The sequence below is a fragment of the Micropterus salmoides genome, unplaced genomic scaffold (assembly GCF_014851395.1).
Source record: "Micropterus salmoides isolate LMB-PRFRI ecotype aquatic unplaced genomic scaffold, ASM1485139v1 Ms_hic_scaffold_9, whole genome shotgun sequence".
Lineage (NCBI taxonomy): Eukaryota > Metazoa > Chordata > Actinopteri > Centrarchiformes > Centrarchidae > Micropterus > Micropterus salmoides.
Window position 1 is genome coordinate 16,794,765 of NW_024044681.1, and position 23,384 is coordinate 16,818,148.

General features: G+C 39.6%; 2 protein-coding genes across 2 annotated transcripts in view; one reads left to right on the top strand and one right to left on the bottom strand.

Annotated features, from left to right (window-relative positions):
- The window catches only part of stk10 (serine/threonine kinase 10), a 47,431-nt gene extending 45,022 nt beyond the window's left edge, over positions 1-2,409 (top strand). Inside the window, exon 20 of the mRNA XM_038708750.1 lies at positions 605-2,409. Within this exon, the coding sequence (XP_038564678.1) occupies positions 605-745 (141 nt within the window). The 3' untranslated portion in view covers positions 746-2,409. The remainder of the gene's footprint in view (positions 1-604) is intronic.
- A 1,033-nt stretch (positions 2,410-3,442) lies between these two features.
- Positions 3,443-23,384, bottom strand: part of LOC119895569 (SH3 and PX domain-containing protein 2B-like) — a 45,697-nt gene continuing 25,755 nt past the window's right edge. Inside the window, exons 4-13 of the mRNA XM_038708754.1 lie at positions 22,134-22,210; positions 17,658-17,749; positions 13,874-13,899; positions 11,306-11,440; positions 10,762-10,863; positions 7,904-8,021; positions 7,482-7,684; positions 7,064-7,110; positions 6,817-6,942; positions 3,443-6,713 (exon numbers count right to left, since the gene is read on the bottom strand). Coding sequence (XP_038564682.1) covers positions 5,184-6,713; positions 6,817-6,942; positions 7,064-7,110; positions 7,482-7,684; positions 7,904-8,021; positions 10,762-10,863; positions 11,306-11,440; positions 13,874-13,899; positions 17,658-17,749; positions 22,134-22,210 — 2,456 coding nt within the window. The 3' untranslated portion in view covers positions 3,443-5,183. The remainder of the gene's footprint in view (positions 6,714-6,816; positions 6,943-7,063; positions 7,111-7,481; positions 7,685-7,903; positions 8,022-10,761; positions 10,864-11,305; positions 11,441-13,873; positions 13,900-17,657; positions 17,750-22,133; positions 22,211-23,384) is intronic.

A 23,384-nucleotide genomic window follows, 5' to 3' on the forward strand; every position in this document is an offset into this window, starting at 1 on the left:
AATTATGTTTACATCAAATTGTAAATATACATCATATATGTACTGAAATCATTCAAGTGCTTATGACATAAAAGTCACCAGATAGTATTGAGTTACTTTCTACATGTGTAAGTGTGGGGAGGGGAGGGCAGCTATCCTGACTCTTTTCACAATTCAAGAATACGCCTATACCGCTCAGTAATTGACACTGCATCTTTTCACAATTTCTTCTCAAACAAAGCAGGGGACAGTGACTTCCTGGAGTCCTGTCTCTATGCTAAGCTAAGCTAATCTCCTCAGGCCCCAGCTTCATACACTAATTAAGGCAGATATGCTAGTGGTGTGAATCATTTCATCCTCTTGGCAAGAATGCAAATAAGCGTATTCTTTCAACTTTATACAAGAGCTTGAGCACATAAGAGCACTTTTTCAAAAGTTCCTTCTTCTTGTCCATATTTGTGCTACATGCATCAAAATATATATGTTTATCACAACACACAAAATTAATGTTTTTCCTATCTTGGTATTGAAATATTCGTGCTGTACAGCATAAGACAAGTGTTAGTAAAGTTTGCATTCCGCTAAGTAAGCTTGGTCAGATAATCTTCCGCCCATCTCCTCCTAGGCCCTTGAAGAGGAGCTAAACACGAAGAAAAGGGAGCAGGAGGCTTTTTTTAGGATGAGTGAGAGCTCTGATTGCCCAAACCCAAGTTCACCCAACAAACTCTCCAAGTTTGTGCCTTACCAGGACTCTTCTACCACATAAGCTGCTGTGACATTGCACAATAACCATACACCCACAGGTATTACAAATGCCTACTGCCTGTTGGCTTTGCCTGAAATGGCAGCATACCGATTCTCCCAATTAGGTTTCTCTATTGTTTTAGTGAATATTTATGTTTTAGCTCATGATTTTTCTTTAACATTTGTGTTGTAGTATGTGATGGATTTAAAACAAATGTGCTTCACATGACTCAGTTACATAGTATCTAATCCCATACAGTGTTTTAATTTCCTTTTTTCTGTTTCTTCTTATTGCTCACCAGTGGAAGTGTGAGGGTAATATGACACAGTGGCTGTGAGTTTAAACTTATCTGTCTTAATGAGTAAAATGTGAGGGTAGAAATGCATGAGTTTGTTTCTTTGAAAGCTGGTGAGCCAGTAACTAAGCACTTTTCGTTTACCCCAAATTATCAGTGCTGTCTTCCAAATATCATGACCAAAAACACATCCAAAATGTAGTAATTGACAGACTTTTTCCATTTTTCCCCTATTTCTGTATGGCTTGGCAAAGTCACCGGCTTTGTCCATAAGTCATATAGAAGCTAAAGTCTGCCTTTATTTATTTTACTGAAAACAACCTTATTCAGATTCATCACTGTAAATGCTAATTTAAATATTTTCTCTCTTCTTTTTTGTTTTTTAAAACCCACACCCATGCTATGAAGGATGCGCTTATTATTTTGTATCTTGTTTGAAATGTGGGATGAGACTAACTCAGAATTTAAGTTTCTTTTAAATGATTATTTAGGAATGAGATTTTAACAAGACAGAGGGGACTAATTGTTATTCACAAAGTGTTATTATTTTGTGACATTTGTTTTTCTGTCATATTTTTTTACTGTAAAATCAGTCACTGGATGGGAACTGACAAAGCCAAAGAAAAATACTGTTGTTCTTTGAAGGATGTTAGATTAGGGGATTTAAAATTGAATTTAAAAAAATGTGTATTAAGTGTATTTGTTATACATGTGCAGTAAATGCACTGCCTGCTAACCAAAGTGCAATATTACATGTATGTCTCTGCTGAGCTTAAAGAGGTTTATTTTTCTTAAAACTTTGCCTTTCTTTGCACTGAGAAGGGGAATAATATAAATAGTTTAACTCCAAAAATAGATGCATCAGCCATTTTGAAATAAACAGCATTGCTTAAAAAATATTCTATCTTTGTAAAATAAAATAAAAAGTTGTATTGTGAAGCAATAATTTAGGGTTTAATTTTTTCCAAATGATCTGATTTTTGAAAATAACTCTTCATATCAGTTTTAGGGGAGTGCAACAATTCAGACCGCTGTTTCCTCTAGATGTTCAACCTTAAACTAAAACCTTGAGTTTGCAGCTGAGGAACGTATTGCCTTGTTGAGTGAGAGAGTTTTTCTTTAGAGCAGTCTGGCGTGCGGATTTTCATTGAACCAGGTCAGCAATCAGGTACAGCTTACTCTCTCTCCCTCTCACACACACTCTCTCAAAAGTATTTAAATTCTTTTGTAAAATTTCTTCTTCTGTCATGTTTAATGGCTCCAAATATGCCTTCCTCTGCCTCAGTTTATGTGACATTGTTTGTATGGAGGGGTTGTGAGTGTGAATGAAACTGTATCAGAAGGAACCACTGTTGTAAATGACTCTTAATAAAGGCAGATTTTCTAATTACTGGATTGTCACATTGGCTCTTTCTAATAGCACCAGCAATACCATCATAGCTCACGTCCGGTTATGAAGACTAACATAAGATGATGGTGACAATCAAGGCCACATTTTATTTTAAATTTCTTCATCCGGACAAGACTCATCCAGATCATTAGAAAGTCTGAAGTAATTATGATACCATAATGTGTAGAAAGGAGAGGAAAAAGTCAAAGCCCTGTATTTAAAAATAAAGTTTACTCAATCTGAAAGTGAAGGACTATGCTGAAAGTAGAAGAGGACATCACCTGTACATTAAATTAATTTTCATCAAAGAACTTATACTGACCTTTTGTCATTATCCAGCTCTGTTTTGCCATATATAATCGCGTGCTTGTTCTCATGGTTCACTGCAGCAGAGGTTACTGGCTCAACACCTGCAAGAACTTCACCAACACAGTGTGAGAGGTGGGTCACCACAAAATGTATTTAAACCTGCATTCATTTTCTTTTTGGTTCGTTTTGTTTTTTGGCCTTTAAGGCAATGCAATAAGCTGTAAATGCAACACAGACATTATCGCCTACAAGTTGGTGTTTCTGTCTACCCCAATATATTAAGTTTAATTTTTTTAAAGTACTGCTTTGGCCTCCACCAACTTCTGAGGGAAATAACGTGGCTCTTCAGCTCTTTAACTTTGCCTCTTGATGCTGGGCAATGATATTAAAGTGGGGTTATCCAGTTCCATTCGTGTTTACTGACTGGCAATCTTTTAAAAAAAATAAATTGTTGGACATTGCCTTATTTCTTTGCACGTTATCCCCACCAACTGTTGATCAGCGGAAAACGTGAAACCAATGGGAGTATGTGAATCACACCACTTGTGGGTGTGCAAGATGCAAACAAAATGTGTTTAAACAAAAAACAGCTCAATAGTGCTACTAAAACATTGATTAGTAGGAATACTTAACTTTTACCAGTTTTTCAATTACATAACCCAAAAACATTCCAACAATTTTCTTGGGAGTTGCCAATGCCAAATCAGACACAGTATGACAGCTGAACTGAAAAATCTGAAACTTTTATTAAGTAAAATGAGACAACATAATGAAAAATACATAGCAAACAAATTAAGATTACAGAATACTGAAATGACAACATCAACCCATTTGCCTTGCACTGCACTGTATCTTCCTGCCTTTTGTCCACATAAAATATACCTGAACAATACAATTTTAGGTATATGTAAAACTTTTTTGTAGTTGGTAACATACTGTCATTTCTGTAGAAAACATGGGTGGAAGGTGGAATAACATAGCGACTAGAAGCAGAACAGCATCAGTGTTGTAGCTTGCAGCCTTGTCTGTCAAGAACCATGGAAATACATTTTTATTTTCCAATTTTGCTTGTTTATTGTAAACCTAACTATTTCACTTAACACTTGTGAAATTTTGCAGACAGTCAATTCACATTATTTTGTGATTTTTCATTTATCTTTTGACCAACAATATTCTTTCTTTGCTCTATATCCTTCGAATCCCTTCATCAGTACAGAGCAAAAGACCTAACAGATGGACCATCAAGGAAAAGTGACAACAGCTAAGATATGTTTTTCATTTCTGTACAATAAAAAATAATTTGCTATACTGACTATACTTGAAACCAGTCAAGCATTAATGTAAAACATTATTTTTATACAATGCTCATACTTTGCTGTTATTGAGCACCAAACCTTGGTTAATAACAGACTGTACACTGACAATACTGTAAAGCATTGCACAAATCACTGTAATCTCCAATTTCTTAGGTCATACATTTGCTGCAGATGTGCTCTGCAAGTTCACGATTCTTATTTTTGGGTGTGCGATAACATGATTATGTTAAAAAGCTTTGATAGAGAGCGTCTTTTCACCATATCAGTTTGGATGTTCTAGCCTCATCTTTACATTGGTGGATATTTTGTAATAGTGAGTATAAAAAACATAGCTAATACAAAAGGAGTAATAAAACTAAGAAATAAAATGTACTGTTGCATTCTTCCCCTTCCTTCAGCGTGTGCAAACCTTACCTCATCTGAAATGACTGACAAAGTGTACATCTGTTACAAGTCACTGCAACATTAATTATGCAGTCAATAAAGAAAAGCATTACAATAGCACAAAAACTAAAATGCTTGTTTCTGGTATAACAAACAGCACTTCTACTTGGCAAAGACATCTCTTTTTAGTAATTGCTAATAGCACTTGAAAGCCCAGATGTAGTCATTGAACTGCCCCAGTAAGTTCATGTGCAGTCTTTAAGGGATTTAGCATTTTTTATCTACTGCTGGGGAAAGACTGGCTGGATATGAACATCTAGTATATTGTCCTGTTTTGTAGGTTTTTGATCTTTAGTCAAAAGGTTTTTTAAGCTTCCGATGAGGACTATGTCTACAGTTGCATACCGTATATTAAGGAATGAAGCACTTTGCATATAATATAGAGGCACCATATCATAGAAGGCATGGGTGGAGATACATTTACTGCTAATGTCTAGCCTTTTTACCCAAGATTTCACGTAATCTTTATATAATGATAAAAATTAAAAGTAAACATCACAAGACCCAACTAGGTCATGCGTTATTGCTGGTAAAGTTTAGGTAGAATACTCCTTATCAAAATTAAACATAACAACAGGGTCAATAAAAAAGGTACCTATAAATAAAATAAAAATGCTAATAAGCTACAAAGTACTGATATTTTGTTTATTTATTCCTTAGTTTGTGAATTTATTCATATGCGATTGTTTTGAGAGCACATTCACACTAAGGTTTCTTGCTCAGGTAATTTGAGGGGATCCAGCCCTCAACATCTTCTCCTACATTTTTACAGAACCACCAGCCGCTGCCGGTTTTTTCCAGAACCTCAAACACCGTACCCAGCTTGAAGCTGGATGTGTTTTCATCCCCTTCAAAGTCCGCCACAGCTAGATACAGCTCATCCTTACTGGGCTCCTTGAGTAGAGGTGGAAGCTTGTCCCTGGGCGGGCCAGGCTTCTCAGCCTTCAACTGGGGCTTGGGGGGAATCGGGACTTTGTTAACTTTGGGCTCTTCTCTCTCTTTGTTTGGAGGAGCCAGAACAAACCCTTTGGGTTTAGGTGGAGGGGGTCTGCTGAGTTGTGGTGGTGCGGGCTTGGGAAGGTCCCGGGCATCTTTTAGAGCGGGTGGAGGTTTGAGCTCAGTTGGGCTGGATGGGTTCTCCTTCTTTGGCGGAGGTGGTCTCCTTGGAGCCATGGTTGGTGGTCTCTGAGGGGTTTCCTTGTGGGGAGGAACTGCTGGTTTTGAAGGGGGTGATGAGCTCTCCTGGCTATGACCATTAATGTGTTTTGGGGGGAGTTTTGGCTCGTCGCAGTGCTTACCATTATTGAGAATAGGGATATGGATGGGGGGAGAGCTAGGCGGTGGAATAGCCTGTGAACTATTTACTGCTGCGGAGGTGTCATTCTGATGGTTTACCTCAACTGACGCAGAGTCTGCAGGTTTTGACGGCCTCAGCTTGCTTCTCAAATTGGTGATGTCTAGTTTGTTCTCTGCTGGAGAATCTGGCTTGGCAGCTGGAATAGGTTTAGGTCGGAGCACTGGCTTAGGTTTCATAAACACTGCTGGGCCAGCTGTCTCCGGTTTCTCCTCCTGTGCTTCTGATTTGGGTTTTGGTGGCTGTTTAGGTACGGGTTTGAGATTAAACTTTTTCACCTCTTTGGCAGAGATCTTGTGACCACATTCTAGACCCATCTCATTCCGAAGGTGAAGAGGTTTGCTCTTATCTTCTTTCTTGGTCTCTGGTGGTTTGTCCTGTTTGAAGGGGGCTGCCTTGGGTGGAACCAGAGGTATTATGACCCCAGGAGCTGGGGGTTTTGGGGGCAACGGTTTGGAATGATCAGATCTAGGTTTCTCTGCTACCTCCAGTTCAAAGCTCTTATTAATGGACTCCCTTCGAGGTGGCAGAGCTGGTTTCTCCTCAACTGGAGGGACAGCTGGGGCCGGAGGTAAAGGCCCAGGGGCCCCCTTGGGGGCACTGGCCTTCCAATCTCTTAGCTTAGGCCGGGCACAGGACTCAGGGACTGTGGTTGGCTCATCTGGTAAAGGCTTTGACCAGCTGTCTTCTGTGCCTGAAACGTTAGAAGAACCACCATCTTCCAGACTCAGCTTCTCCATCTCATTGGGCAGAGGGGCGAGGAAATTAGGTCGTAGGGCATTACTGGTCTTCTTGTACTTGTCAATAAAGGTGGCAGGGGCCCAGCCCTCTTTTTCATCTATCTGGATGTACCACCAACCACTTGAATTCTTCTCAATCACCTAGTAGGTTAAAAAAAATAAATTAATATATACAAACCTTTATTTAAACTGAATGTTTCACTATATTCTTTATTTCAATACATTCAGGAAGTGCCTGACCCACCTCAACTTTGACTCCAGCTTGGAAACTAATACCATCAGGGATGGTGGTCTGGAAGTCTGCTATGGTGTAGAACTCTTCCTCAACCTGAGGAGGAATGGGCGGCTTGGGTAGGTTCGTACCACGTGGCTGTGGAATGTGAGAGAAACACAAAAAGGTTACGTCGATGAAAAAGTTTTTGTTGAGAGCTATCTCCTAACAGAACAGAATCCACACTGTGTCCAATGGAGATTTGAGCGGGATCTCTTACAATGGTAAGATCTCTGCGTGGAGGTGGTCTGTGTCTTGATCCCACTTCTGTGGAGGGAAAAGAGTAATCAATCATTTTGCATTAATAAGTTTGTACATTTGCAAAGCAGTGCAGAAGCCATCTGGAAATGTCCCCTCAGACTTGGTGTTGAATACCGGCTGGGTATGCTGACTGTGACTGTGCAAAAAGGCTGCAGCATAAAGGAAATCACTACCTTGTCAAATGATAGAGGGTCTATCACTTTATGTAGATTTTTCATGGTGTGTTTACATAGCCTGGCATTCTTTTGTTTTTTTACATTATTCATATATATATTAAAAAACTGCTTTGACAGCTCAAACCTAGATCTGATCATTTGACAGCTTTGATATATATTGTGTGGCAGCAGTGAAATAGATAGATAGAATAGATAGTTTACTTTTGTTGTCAGAAAAAAATGAGAGTCTGTTTTCTTTGTGGCCGTTGTCTCTGTTCTCTCTGGCTGCATTGTTTTGCTGTTTGGAAACTCCGTCTAGGTCATTGGTACTGGCATGAGCAGCAGCACCTGCTGACTGCTTCTGGCTCTGGATGTCCGTCTTCTTCAGGTAGGAGGCTGGGGCCCAGCCCTCACGACCCTGATACCTGAGAGGAGGAGGGATGTACAATCGGTGGCTTCAGGTGAGAACACAAAAAACTGACTGGGTACACTTACTGGCAGTCTGTTCAATGAGATCAATCAGTATTTTCTAACCTCATTATCCAAGATCTGTAGTCAGGCCGTGTTTTTAAATACATTAACTTGTCACAGTTTTATGTTTATGATGTTTACTTTTCCAAACGTAATGTCCTTGACTTTATTACCTGATCTTCCACCAGCCCTCCAAGTTCCTCTGAATCACCTCGACAATCATGCCTCTCTCCAGGTCAATCTCATCCTCATCCCTGGCCGAGTATGGGTAAATCACTGAGTACTTCTCTTCTGGTGTCAGAAAAAGGCAAAATTGTTAAATATAAGAGCATGAGGTCTGTTTTGAAGATTACTGTGTATAGGTAAACAAATAAATGCTGATGTAAGGTAAAAGCTTGGGAGACAAAGCACACTGTGGCACATTTAGATTACAATGGCTGGAGTTAAAGCTGCAATCGGTAACCTTCCTGCAGCAAAGATGAGTGTGCAGTGTTGCATTTATGAAGTTGTTTAAGCTTGTTGGTATGCAGTGAAAATGTCTGCAACGTTTTAATGAAAAGGCTCAAAATGCTTGCTCCATCACGACAATCACAATGTGATTTAGGATGAGATAGAGAAGTACACCGGGTTTACATGAGCTAACTTATTAAATGAGGCAAGGCTTGAGCAGAATCTTGTGGAGTGAGAGATGTAAGATACACACATGTGCAACACATAAAACACACATACAGTACTTTCTACTAAGATGTCTGAAGATTCTCAGTCATCCAGGTCATAGTTATCCAAGGTTAAAGTCAAGGGCAACTGGACTTGGTTGAAGATACTACAAGACGTTTCATCCCTCATCCAAAGGACTTCTTAGTTTAGAGTTTAGCTTAGTTTCTGGATGTCAGTCTTCTTCAGGTAGGAGGCTGGGGCCCAGCCCTCACGACCCTGATACCTGAGAGGAGGAGTGATGTACAATCGGTGGCTTCAGGTGAGAACACAAAAAACTGACTGGGTACACTTACTGGCAGTCTGTTCAATGAGATCATTCAGTATTTTCTAACCTCATTATCCAAGATCTGTAGTCAGGTTGTGTTTTTAAATGCATTAACTTGTCACAATTTTATGTTTATGATGTTTACTTTTCCAAACGTATGTCCTTGACTTTATTACCTGATCTTCCACCAGCCCCAAAGTTCCTCTGAATGGTTAAATACCATATATGTTCTGGATAATTAGAATCTGTGGGACTGATGTTGGCCCTGAGCATGGTCTTGGGACTATTTAATTAAATCCTTCTCATTGCTGGAAGACTTTATTATGTATTTATTTGTTTCTGTTTTGTATTATATATGTATACACATCTGTGATAATGTCAGTGAATGTTAGATGTGGTAGGGAAACTATTTAACCTAACCTATTTAGCTTAGTTTCCCTACCAGTCAGTCAGAACTCAAGAAGTCCTTTGGATGAGGGACGAAATGTCTTCTAGTATCTTCAACCAAGTCCAGTTGTCCTTGACTTTAACCTTCTTTGGATACTTTCTACTAAGTATTATTATGTCTACCATTATTAAAGATATTCTATGTATTACTATGGATGTATCAACTGTTTAATGTTGGTTAATTATACGTTTGTCCTGATTTAGTTTTTTGATATCAGATAAAAATGCGCAATCCACTTTGCATGCAAGGGTTTAATTTACATGCTTGGATCGCTCATGCAACAAACATTTCATGCATACACGTGAACAAACATGCACACAGTTGTGTACGCATGTCTGCGCACACACACATTTAGAATAGGGGGGAAAAAGAAAGGCGTGCGCTCCACCTTGCCCAAAGCCTGTGCTGAATAGATCCCCTAATGTTCTGCGACGACCCATGTGCCTTGGCAGTGACCAGAATCTCCGAGGCACTGACATCCCAGCACAGTAAGTGGGGCAAAATAGGAAGTGAACATTACATAAGCCATCTGGAGGATGTTTTTATACTAAATGAAAGCATTTTCAGTATTGGTGGGCCAAGAACAAATCAAAGTTCTAGTTCTGGCAGAGCTGCTGATGTTTTACCCATTTACTGACAAATAGTTCCTCTAGGACTGTGCGCTTTTTGTTTAAAATCATAGTATTCCATCCATTCTACATTGACTATTTGTTCCATTTAGAATTTTGCCTAATTTGTAACCTGTTTTTTGCTAGGTTATAGACCATATATGTTCTGGATAATTAGATCGTGGGGGTGATGTTGGCCCTGAGCATGGTCTTGGGACTATTTAATTAAATCCTTCTCATTGCTGGAACATTTATTATGTACTTGCTCAATTTCTGATTTATTTGTTTCTGTTTTGTATATATGTATACATATGTATACACATCTATGATAATGTCAGTGAATGTTAGATGTGAATTCCAGGGCTCTGAGGAGTGACATGCCCCTGAAAGTCCTGGGCAGTTAGCTCAATGTCCACTTCTAAACCACAAACTTTGCTTAGTAGGGTTCCTACTATGCGCTGTACAGTATCATTATATCACTCTTTATCATCTACATCTGGCTTTTTTATGGAATCTCACCCCGATTTATGTCACAGATGGCAAGTTCATGTTTTTTTTAAAAACACTTTTTAATGTATTGTTTACATTGTTTGTATTAATGAGTACTCTAAAATCCAGTTATTTAAACATATTTGAATTGTTGTTCTTAAGGGCAACACACACACACAGGCGGAATATAATGCACATCAAAACACCCACACCTCTTGCCAGGCAGTGACAGTGTCTTGGCGTCAACACACATCGACTCTCCGGATATGCACATCACTGAACTTTGGCTTCCTCTATTTATATAGAGCATCTGGTGTGTGCTTCAGGAGTGAAATGGTGCATGTCAAATGACGTGGCGCTACGCGTGGCGTGTGTTGCACTTTAGAAGGCAACAGAAAGACAACAACACAAGACAGTTAAATGCTAAATGGCTTCTTTGACCTAAACTTTTCCTTGGGGAATATGAATCTAAACAATAGCACCCAAATGGAAAGCTTCATATACCTTCTTCTCCTGGAAAACTGAAGTCATCAGGGTCATCCTGTGCCTCAAGGCAGGTGGCAGGGACCCAGCCCTGGGCATCTTCTGAGCTCACAAACCACCATCCTAAATGAGCAGGATATAAACACACGGACATACAAGATATCTTGTTTCCATCCGAAGATAGTAAAAAAAAATGTAACCGTCTTTCCAGACCAAAGCAAAAAGAAAATGAGAATTAATGCAATTTAAATCCACAACTGTTCTGTGAATACTAGCAGTTTGATGCATTGAGATAAACAGTTGGTGGCGTTAATTCTCCAGTCTGCTGCCATTAAACCATGCAAACGAAGAGGACGCAACAAGATGAGGTCATTAAAAATCCGGCATTCAAACAACAATGGAAAACGGTGTGGAAAACATGATGGAAGTTCAGCAGCGTTTGTCCTCATTGGTCCACACAGATTGGATGTTTGGCTACTTGTTTTTCGATTTAAACCAGCAACCTTTGCAAAATCTAAACTTATCTAGGATATAGTGAAAGAGTACATTGAACGCAGAATAGAACTCACCTGACTCATTTTCTCAATGACCTCCACCACCTGACCAACATGCAGGCTGATTTCGGAGCTCTCCTGCTTCTCATAATCTGTTACTGCCACATACTGGTCGAGGAGGAGAGGGTCCGCTGAGGTGGAATCTCCTGTTAAGGGGAACAAATCAAAACGGAGGCCTTTTAGCTCTTTCCCCCCACCTCTTTCTGCTCCTTTTGTTTGCTAAGGATGAAATCTCAATAATGTAAAAAAGCCTCCACTCATTGCTTTTTGCTTTTCAGTGAGGATCTTTGGTAATATTTGTTAATGTGATATTAAAGGAATGTCCATTAACTTGGAATCATACGAGATGTTGACCTTTAAAAGTTCTTGTATCTCACTGACTGAAGAGAATATGACCTTTTAAAATGGCAGATTTTACACGCACTTTAAAGAACTTTACTGAAAAGCTAAAGTAAGCATGGTCTTTACAAAGCAGCCAAAATGGATCTGAAAAGCCATAATAAGTGAACAACTCACTTTTGATGAAATGCCCATTATAATTCCAAGGTCAAAAGTGTGTGCAAAAGCTTTTGAGTAAAACGTTAAAAGGGAGAGGAGGCTTATCTAGAGTATGGAGATTCACCCAGACATGAAGCAGAGGAGGAAGTGGTCGTGATTGGAGAGTGGTCGTGATTGGAGAGTGGGCGTGGGGGCGGGGGAATGAACAACGGCAGGGGAATAATAGGAGATTTGGAGAATGGGAGTGAAAGGTAATGGTAAAAAGTGAAGAGGGTTAAGTCAATCATCAACATGGCTGTGACTTCCACACAGAAACAAACCAGCACCACTAAGACCCATCACCAATGTTAGCACCAAGCCAGCCTGAGATACATGGACTTTTAACACACGAGGGCTTAACATACAACCAGTAGCACAAACCAGTATAATTACTCTTTTTCCTGATTTATGATCTTTAAAAACTTGTCTAGAACAAACCCAAATGGAGAAAATTTACTTGACATATAAAACTTTATTGGAAACAAAATACCTTTTGGCTGACACAGCTTGTTGCAATTTTAAAACCCTGTATGCCCTTGCATTACGTGCAGGAATCCTCCACAGCATGCAGATCACTGAAGGTTCTGATGGACACATTTTTAACCAATGTGTTTGTAACACACAGGCAAACAGAAATCATGTCTCTGCAGACAAAAGACTAATATAATGTGAAAATCTTAAAGTACAGATGTGGTAAAATTCACATTGCATAGTTCTTCAAACAGCTTAAAATATCACAGCTTGTCCTTCTGTACACATCCTTCAGTGAGCAGCAAACTGTTTAATCAAACTTTTTTTTTTTATCAGAAATTTTAATATTAGTAATTTATTAGAGAGAGAGAGAACCGGAGGAAACTAACATCAGGTTGAGTTGAATTTTAAAGAGAGAACACAGCTAAATACCAAACAGCCTTGAAGACTGTTAAGCAAGCTTACCAATCTGCTAGGCTAGTTTGAACTTGGAAGATCAGGTAGACTGACAAACTAACCCAAGTAACTCGGGTTAACTTTTAAATCATTAGTTTATAATATTAACTTCCCTAACCCTTTTCTCCAGGGTTTAGTTTTATGTTATTAAGCACACAAAAGGCTCCTTGGTTTCAACAATTTACATGTAACTCAACCAGTGACATTATTTCTGCCTCTAGGGCTCTGCATTGAAGAATTATTTGTGTAACCTCAATGATTTTGCCCGATGCTGAAAGCCTAGCAGATATACAGTATATGGCTCTACTGCATCGATGGTATATGGTAACCCTCTCTCGCAGATGTACAGTTAAAACCCTGCCACTATCTAGAGTCTTTTCTACTCTGTCCTTATGCAACATACCTACACCTACAGAAATGAACCACGCAGGGTCTGAAGATTACCAGTTATACTGTATGCTTTCTTTACAGAACCAATGCAAGCCCCAAGCCTTTAACAGAGCCACATCCCACCTGCCCAGGCCAGGGGAGGAGAGGGGGAACGGGCCACTAGCAAGCTGCTGGGTCACACACACAGCACGACCAAGTGTTTACTACCTCGCTTTAGGAAAGTAGTCGCTCTCTCCACAATCCCTGATGGAAAGGAAAATGAATGAAGAAGAAAACTGAAAAAAAAAATACATGGATGCAACATGGATGCAAGAGGATAGAGAGAAAATAAAAAGAATCAGTGAAACAATGGCAAAGGGGATTTCCTTGTTGCCGGTACTATAATAGTCAACTCCAGGTATAGACAGAATCTGTCTTTGTTAATGAAACAAGAACATTTGGACTGGTCGAATCAATGTTTTTTTTTTACCTGTATAAAACTCTGTGACCACTAGATGGAGATAATGTCATTACATATTACAGATGAATTGTAGAGGACTTGGCATTCATAATGAAAAGAAGTCATAAAAAGTAAAGTAAAGGCTCATACTTACAGTATCATACATACATACAGTGTGCCTGGTTAAATTCATCTTCTGAACTTATTATAAGACTAAATAACACACAATAGCCAAGTCCACCTAATCCCATGTTCATTTCAAATACACAAATAAAGCGAGTCTTACCCGATTTCTTCTTTCCGATGGGCTCCCTGTTCAAGAGAAGAAATCATCACATTACTACCAGGAAATATCAGATCAGTTTACAGAGCTAAGGAGAAAGTCCTCACCTACAAATACCATCATCAGTCTAATGATACAAAACATCATGAAAAAAGATAAGACAGTGGCCCTAATCACAGAATCAGTCTGATTACTTTAAGTGATTTGATATCCTTTAATCTATACTTTGCAGGAATGACCCAAGATGTTGGTTGCCATATTTATGCATTTACTGCATTACCTCAGTTACTACTGACATTTTCAGTTATTAACTTTGCGTGGCAAACTGGCACTAATGATGCTTTTTAAATAAACTTTCAATTGTTTAATTTGATTTTTTTATTTGCCGTGGTACCACAGCACAACACTTAGACTGATTATTCCAGCAAAGAATTAACAGTAATTGCTAACATTATCGTTATGTTAGATATATTAATATGCTAGAGATACACAAGAAAAGGATCCATCTCTCTTCCTCTCTCTCTCCCCGATGAGAATAAAGAGCCTCTAGATTGCTGATCTCTGAAATTCAGTCTGTTAAATTCAGTACATCATCTGCTGTGTCTGGTTTAGACATTAACCAGATAAATAGACCATCACTCCACAACAGCAGTCAGGAGCTGATTCAATGTCCAGATGCTACAAAAAGTCAATGGTGGCTAATGCTAAGCATTTTACTCTCTCACTTGCTCCCTCTCTCCCTCTTTGTTGTCTAAATATTACCCTCTTACTTTATGGCCTTCTATCACCTTCCTTTTTCCATCTCACATCTTCCAGGTCTACTTAACTCCCTCCTTCAGCTCCCTTGATCATTTTCCTTGGCAACTACTGCTAGTTCGTTTCCCTGCATCAACATGAATGCGCTTCGCCACACACAGCACTGTTTGATCGGCAGAACTGTTAATTGCAGAGGCTTAAGTCTCAATAAATCTTTACCCATAAGCGTGCCCATTAATGCACTATAAAAGAAATCCCCAGCCAGGCCAACCAAAGCAGTATCAATGATCTGGATTGTTATAGAGCAGGAATGTGTGTGTACAGCAGTATGTGTATGCTTTGTTTGCTTGTTTTGAACTGAGGTTTAACCTGAATCATGTAATGCACCAGACACAGCCACTGACCTGGATCCTTCAGCTAATATGATTATTTTACTGTAACTAGTTTAGAGTAACAAATCAAATGAATCCTCTGACTTATTAGGGTTCATGTTAGTCTGAGACAGGTTAGGAAAAAACAGCATTGGCACTGGGGCCAACTTCAGTTTCAACTTTCACGGAAACATTCATATCAGTTTGTGTCTCATGGCAGTCACCAACATGATATATGGGAGATCAAATTCTAACTACAGAGGAATCATGAGAATACACTTTACAGGTTTGCCATTATATCTATCAAACCTTATACTACAGGAGATTATATTCACTTGGGGCTCTGATTCTTGCAGACCCATTAAAATAAAAGCTATCAAAGTTCTACACCTGGAGCCAAACCTTACAGGTAAACAGGTGTCGTACCACAGAGGACTTATACATTATTGATTTGAATGATTAATGAAATCTCTCCTCTCTTACTCCCTCTATCCCCACCACTTTGCCTCAACCTGTCGCTTCTTCCCTTTCAGTCGTGTTGGATACGAGCTCTTCTTCATTCTTTCCATCCGCTCTTATTCCATCTTGATCCACCATCTAAATCCACTTTCTTCCCCTGTAATCTCAGAAACATCCCCATTTTCCTCTCCCCATCTTTGATAGAACACTTCCTCTTTTCAACAGACTCCTTCACTTCTCACCCATCTTTTCTGGTTCTCTGACCCTCTACTTCCTCTTTACATTTAAGTACTCCATTTCCTCTCCTCTTACTTTGCTGCTCCTAAGGAGAAAGTCTAAGATGTCCCTCTCAGTGCAGTAGATTTATAGGCCATGATAAATCTTCTCCCACAGTGGCTGCTGTGTCTGTACACCGGCCCTGTTGTCAGTCGGCCAAACAACAGGCTGTACTAGCAGAAAGCAGTAATCCAATTTCAATAAAGACAAACCAAGGTCTTTGCTATATTCATCCACCTCGAGTGAATGCTCCATCTCTCTCCTGCCTCTCCCAACACATGCTTGGGATTTTGTATGAGGAGTAAGAAGGTATGTGTCCTTGGCAACATCCTCTGGGGGAGGACAGAAGACCTAGTGTGTATATTGTGCATATTGATCGGACACACACGAGAGTTACAGAGGGTTACAGTTTTACTAGGGTGAACACTAGTAAAACTGTTGGGATGAGAGAAGCATCTCTGCTGAGTGACACATCCCCAACATTGTGATTATATTACCACGGGCCTAAGCAATACAGCAAACTCAGTAAACCACCTGTGTGTGTTAGTAATTACATTAAATAATGGTATTAGAGAAAAAGTTTCAAAATAAAAACGTGCAGATGCACGCCAACCCAGGTTGTCCAAACAGAGTAAAACAGAACATTTGAAAGACGCTATAGTCACAAACATTCATCACAAAGTGCCTTTTGGGAAAATGCATTAGGACCTCCAGTATTAAAAATTATTCCAAAAGTGGGGCAACATTTTGCAATTTCACTGGCTCAGCTGTTTTACTGAGTATAAATGTCAAGGTGACTGGTGGGACAGTTGGTATATAAAATAAAGACACTAGGCAGGTGCAAGACTGTGGCTGCCTGAACCAAGCCATGTCAGAGAAAAATATTTTGCTTAAAGGACATTAAAATCTACAAAAATCTTAAACCGTGTCCAAATTCATGCTACTGTATTATAGTAGTTGTAATCATTTAATTGAGCATGTAGTACTCAAGCAGATAACAACAAATTAAGTAATAATACTGGTTATATTTTGCTAGTATTAGTACAAAATGATGTAGTACATTCATTTCATCCTGTAGTCACTGGAAAAAAGAAAACGTAATACTATATTATTACGTTTGTAGTAAGGGGTTGGGATACAGTGAAAGTCTCACTTCTGTGGCCCAGATTTTGCAACAAAAGTCTTTTGACCAATTTAAGAACCCACTCTCTTTACATGCTAGCTTACTGCTGGCCCTACATGCACTCCTGGCATATATCACAGGACTTATCAACTCAATTTCCTGCAGGCTGAGGTAACTTCTCAATGCCCAGTGCCACACACATCAGTATGTGATGACAGAGAGGTTAAAACTAATAACTCAGCTGACAGCTGTTGGTGTAAAAGCCATCTCTGGGGTCAAAATGTGAGCCCCACATTATGGTCTAGAAACCAGCCACCTGTAACCTCCACTTCCCCGAAGGTGCTGGTAACCGTAATAACAACACTTTTGTAACCGGGTCCTGTGTGTAAAGTATGTGTCTGTGTCAACATGTGCTTCTGTGTTAGAAGCTGGCATTCATTGCCCGCTGAGGTCTTAGTTTTGGCACATAGTAACTGTCAGCACTGAATATGGTTCTAATGTGTTGACTGAGATTTTCAAGAGACGTCAGAGCGGATCTGCACACCTTGAGAGCAACTATGCAGTCTCAGCTGTCTGGAGCCTGGTGGCTGAACTGAGCTGCAGCTACATGCTTAAATGCTAAGTCAGCATTTAAAAAGGCACCCATTAAGTGTTTATGCTTGAGAAATCAAACAGGAAGTAGTGTAAGAGTATGAAATCCTATCCATTAGAGGGTATAAATGTCATCATCCCACATCCGTCACAGGAACAATAGCGGGGGTTTGCTATTGTTTGAGAGAGTGTGTGAGAGCGTGAGACTTACTCCTTGGGTGGGTTGAGGTCTTCAGGTCTGGTCTCAAAAAACACTCTGACCTCCTCGCACTGGGAGATGTAGACCGGTAGTTGAATGAGGCTCTGCAGTCAAAAAATATAGCAGAAAACTTAGGTAACCGCACAAACCTGCACACAATCACTGCAGTACATCCAATAATCAACCAGAGGGTAAATATAGTGCTCACTGAGTGCCTGGCCTCCATGAAGTCACAGAAACAGTTACTATAGAGGCCATTTTCAGACTGCCCTCATTATTTCTAGTTTCTCATATTTCTTGTTATTGTCCCCACTGGTGTTAATTTTTAATATGAAATTGAGGATTTCAGAATTAAAGTGCATCAATAATAATAATAACAATAATAATAAAATAAGTACAATTTGTAATTTTCCATTCGCTTTTTGCAGTGTTTTTCAATGGCACAAGCTGGTTCTGTTCTCTTCTTTTTTTCTAAGCTCAGTTCATTGATCCGTCTCGCGTACCTTCCTCCCTAATCTTATGCCTCTGTGGAGGATCACTAGCGGCAGAGAGACGAGACCTGACAACAGGGCTGGAGATGAAAGACAAACAGTCCCATCCAGCTTTCTCTTTATTGGTGTGATCTCCCTCTTGCACACACAGCAAGTCATGTTATCGCACAGTGTCTGTTTCTAGACTTTTTTTTTTTGTTCTCTCCTGAGTCTGTTTTATCTTCTGCGACTCTCTCAACCAAACCACTAAAGGGCAGCAATGAAACAGATAATCACCTCAACAGCTTGATGCCCCAAACCAGGAGACAGAATAACTGTCACCAACAACCCCGTAGTGACTATCTTTCTTACAGCTAAGGGAGTAAGGCCACTCCTCCTTTTGCTGGCAGGCAAAGCTCAATGCTATCCATCAAGCTTCCTCTGATGGCCTCTACCTCTGATTGCAATACTCCTAAGTGTTTCACTTCCGTCCTTTAAAGGAGCAGAGTCTCTATCTACCTCTTGCACTCTCTGACACACACCGATATAACGCCAGGGCTGACGGACATTGAATGGTAGCCAAAGACCAAAACAAAGTGGCCTTGTCTTATGCCACATTTGCCTTGCCATACTTAGGAGTCCATGCCAACAGCCTGTGTTGAAGGAAAGGAGTGGACATACTGTCATGGACAAAGTACAACATGTGTTTTCAATTAGCAGTAAAGTTATTCGGCGTGTGAATGTGCATTTGTGCCCACTTACATGTTTATTGATTTAGGGCGCATATAAATTTGCTTGAATATTATGCATAAACATGACCTCAAAATCTCCTTTTTACAGTGGCTTCATCCATATCTTGAAACAGCGATGTGAAGTAGCTCGGAAGGCTGCGCTGTGCCTGAGGTTAGAGTGCATCCTGTACTGGCTATCCTCTCCTTGGATTTATTCCTCTCCTCACGTCAGCCTGTGGCCCGTCCACTCATTACAATTCCCCCCAGGGAGGAGACGGGAGGGAGGCTCAGGGTACATTACAGCAAATGGACTTTATGGGTGTTCTTTACAGCTGGCAGCATTAAGGTAATTGTGTGTGCCTGAGTGTGTACATGTAAGTGTGTGTGTGTTTTTGCCGAGGAAAAACAGGTAATGGAAATAAGAGATCTACTTGTGCAGTCCCATCAGGTATAGTAAAGTGTGACTGCATCGGTGCAAAATAACCTTTCACATGTAGACACATACAACCAAGGGGGATCCTGAGTCTTGACAAACAACAACAACAAAGGAGGTTTAAGATGTTATAACTATATTTGCAAGTGGATAAAAAAAACGATTGCGGCTTTCTGAGATGCAACACTTGCTGAGATGTAACATCTCAGAAAGCCACAATCGTTTTTTTTATCCGACTATGTTTCCTGACATGACAAAGAACAGGACTCTACAACTGGGAAAATTCCATATGAGTCAGGTTAAAACCTCAGCTGTGCAACACAAGGGCTGACTCAGCTCTTCCCTGAGAGAAACATGAAGTTTCACCTCAACCTGACTGCATGTGGGGGTGGATGAAAATGCCTTTTTTTTGCTTAGAGTCAAGTTTTTGCTAGAGTCAAGATCTGACCCGCCATGATGCTATGAAAGGGCTAAATGACGTTTTAAATCACTGTGTGAAACAGACAATGTTGATGTGTGAGATAGCATTTGGCTCATTGGCTGACAAACTGTAACTTCTTACTGCTAAGTAAAAGCAGTGCGACAAGATTGAGTTAATTTCCACTCAACACAATGCTCTCACATACTCAGAGGTATTTTGTCCTCAAATATTACTTGAAGTTCTTCAAATTTTAAACACAGGTAATTAGGTGAACAGGATTCTTTCTCTGATCAATTTTCAACACTCACCTGTAAACAACTTTGACAAAATGTGGATTTCAATCAATCAACTCCACGACAGATAAATGCAAATTTCTTTTTTATAACTTTTCAGATATTTCCACAATAAAACCTTTGACCACAGCAACACCAGTGATGTGGTCCAGCTATTCCCATGAACATCCACACCCATACACACAAACCAACAACTCTAACCACTCCCCCCCCAGACTTTTATTTGTCACATAAGTAGTTGAAGATGTTGCCTACACCAGCTGTACATTCCTTTAACCTAAGTAAGGCTGTACAGTCACCAGCCCCTCTGGTCCTCAACATTGTTTATCATCTTTTCTCTTCACTATGAGGCCTTGTGAACTGTTATTTTTATTCAGAAAGGAAACTCATTTCTACAGTGATGGTTTCATAAGGTTCCTAATGGAGGAGAGAAGTGATCCCATGATAAAATAATACAGTTGAAAATACAAAAAGGCATGAATAAGTAAAAAAAAAAAGTTGTTAAAACATCTTCAAATGTCTTCTTTCAGACAGACAGAAGGAGGTGTGTAAGGTTTAGAGGCCCCAAGGCAAGCCTGTAAAATTGAACAAAAGAGGCCTATGTGGATGTGCTGACTGGAGCAAACTCAGCACCAGCAAGTGTTTTGCCTTTGGCACAACTCTCTGCTGATAGTTTACCATCACAACATGATATACCAACAACTCTTCTTTCCTGGAATTTCTGAATACCAGAGCACTGTTTCACCCCTAAATTACGTGACTTTGTGGCCAAGTATCCGTTTGGAAAAAAATAATGCCCCCTGGCTGCAAAACGACACGCTCCTTTTGTTACTTTGAATTTACTTCAAGAGCACACAACTTTGTACCGTTGCTAAAAAGCTGAACATCACACATAATATATTAAGTTAGGTAGCTGTGGTTACATTTCTGTCAAATTGCTGCAATTGGTTACTAGCTATTAGGAGTTTTATGGTTGCTGTTCTGCTACAGTGGAGCCTGAGAATGTACAGCGGCATTTCCATCCCTTCTTCTTTTCTTTAAAAGCAATGTAATGGGCTGGATAATGCACAGGTTTTACGCCATCTCTGTTTTAAATGGTGGATAGAGCTGCAGTATTTCAATTGGTAAAAAAGACACTACCAACACAAAATAACACACTTCTATACTCCACAAAAGTGTCCATTCTGTATTTCTTCTGTCACTGACAGCAACTTAACAGCAGAAGCATATAAAGTACATATAAATGATCTTGTCCAGAGGGATCATGAGGATTTACTGTATATTTGGGAGGTACTACAATGACATACTCCCATTTAGCTACACAGAAACAGATTTTTGCTTTTCCACTATTGATCCCTTGAGAGAAGTTCTGTTTTGTTTGTGTCCTTTAGCAAAGAGGTCATAGTCAGCTATTGAGCACCTGGGGAGCTTTAAGGACACCTCTGCAAGGTGGATGCCTGCTATCACAAAGGCTTGCTGCAGGGGGTTTAGCATGAGACACACCACAGCACTGGCAATTTAGAAAGACAGGGGCAATGGGCATTATTTATACAGCTGTTCTTGGAACAATGAAATCCTATAAATCTGGTTGTTGCAAATTAGCTTTAATGAATATAACCACTTGTCTCAATTTTTCTATTCCACCTGCGTCTGTTTCGCAGGTGGAATATTTGAAAGATGAAGGTAATGGCTTACAAATGTGTGACAGTGACTTGCTTATATTATATATATATTATATTAATATATATATATAATATATATATATATATATATATAATATATATTATATATATATATAATATATTATTATATATAATATATATATATATAATATATATATATTATATATTATATATATATAATATATATATATATTTATATATATATATATATATATATATTATAAATAAACACAGAGTGGATGAGAAGATTATTTTATGATTAAGCTGATACTACATGGGTGGGATATTTGTTTTTCTTTCCCCCTGACCACTGGATTCTCTACCTTGATTTTAGTCCCTTTTTTTTCTTTGTACTGTGTAGAAGATCTAAATGCTCACTGGTTAGTGTAGCTTTCATGACCTACAACATATATGACCATCACAGATTTCCGTAGTAACATATTAGTCAGTATACTCACCCGGCAGTACTCATTGATGGGCCTTAGCCTTTTCATTGCCACATCTCTGATATGGCTCCTCCTAAACAGGATCTTCCCTGTAACAAAGTAGGAAAAACAGGCTTACAAGTCAGAAAAGCCAAATTTAAAATCACTTTCATTCATGCATATAAACTGTAAACATTTGCATATACAGGAAATGTGCATGTCTATTAGGGTTGCGACGATAGACTATGCCATCATCCATCGGCGATGGCTGACAGATGGCCGATGGTTGTGCAGGCATCGTGATTGTAAAACCCCGCCCCCTGGCAAAAAAAATCTAAATTTTTCACATAAAACCACCACGTGAAAGCATGTTTTAATCACCACGAACATTATTATAATACATTTTAAATACGCTTCGCACCTTCCTCAGAATTCTCTTCTCCCCACACTCAGACACACAAGAGGCCTACACCTCATATAAACACACCGGCTTGCCCGCCTCTCTCTGTCTCCCAACTCGCCTGTCTACTCCACTTTCTCCATCAACAGTACATTTTATAAAGTCGCCTAAAAGACACAGAACTCGTCTTGTTCCCGTATTTTTCCCACCCGCGATCCGTTATCACGGCAGCAGGTGAGCTGCATGTGGGCTTGTTAATGACGCAGCCGAAACCAACATCTGCACCCTGTGTGTTCAATGGTGCTTTAACTGGTCCATGCTTGTAAAATTCCCACCGCTACTTGTAAAATCATAGGCTACCAAGTTTTTAAGTCTTTGCGAGTGAACATATGCACATAAGACGCGCGCCCCCGTTGCCATCGTCCATCCCGATGTTTCAATTTTGTCCGATGGAAATTTTGTAGACATTGCCCAATCCTAATGTCTATGCACCTAATTCAGTTTTTCAAGGAACACAGATAATCAGTGGTGATACCAATATTCCACAGCAAAATTATATAACAAGTTCTAATCAAAGAAACCGTGAATTGCCTTTTTCACTTAGATGATGCTTTTGTCAAGAGCAACATTAAAAAAATTAGGGGTCCACTGAAGGACAATAAGGACACAGTGGCAGCAACAAATATGGTTGGTGAATTAGCATGCAGACACAATGCAGTCACGTAGTCAATAACACTGACAGCACAATGAGGTGGGTAAGGAGCTAGGTGAAAAGCTGGCCTTTGCAAGTCATGAATAAATGATTTTGGGAAAGCAAATTATGCCTGCATGACAGCTTAAATGCCACTTCCCGACTCTTATCTTTAGGCACAAATAACCACAGG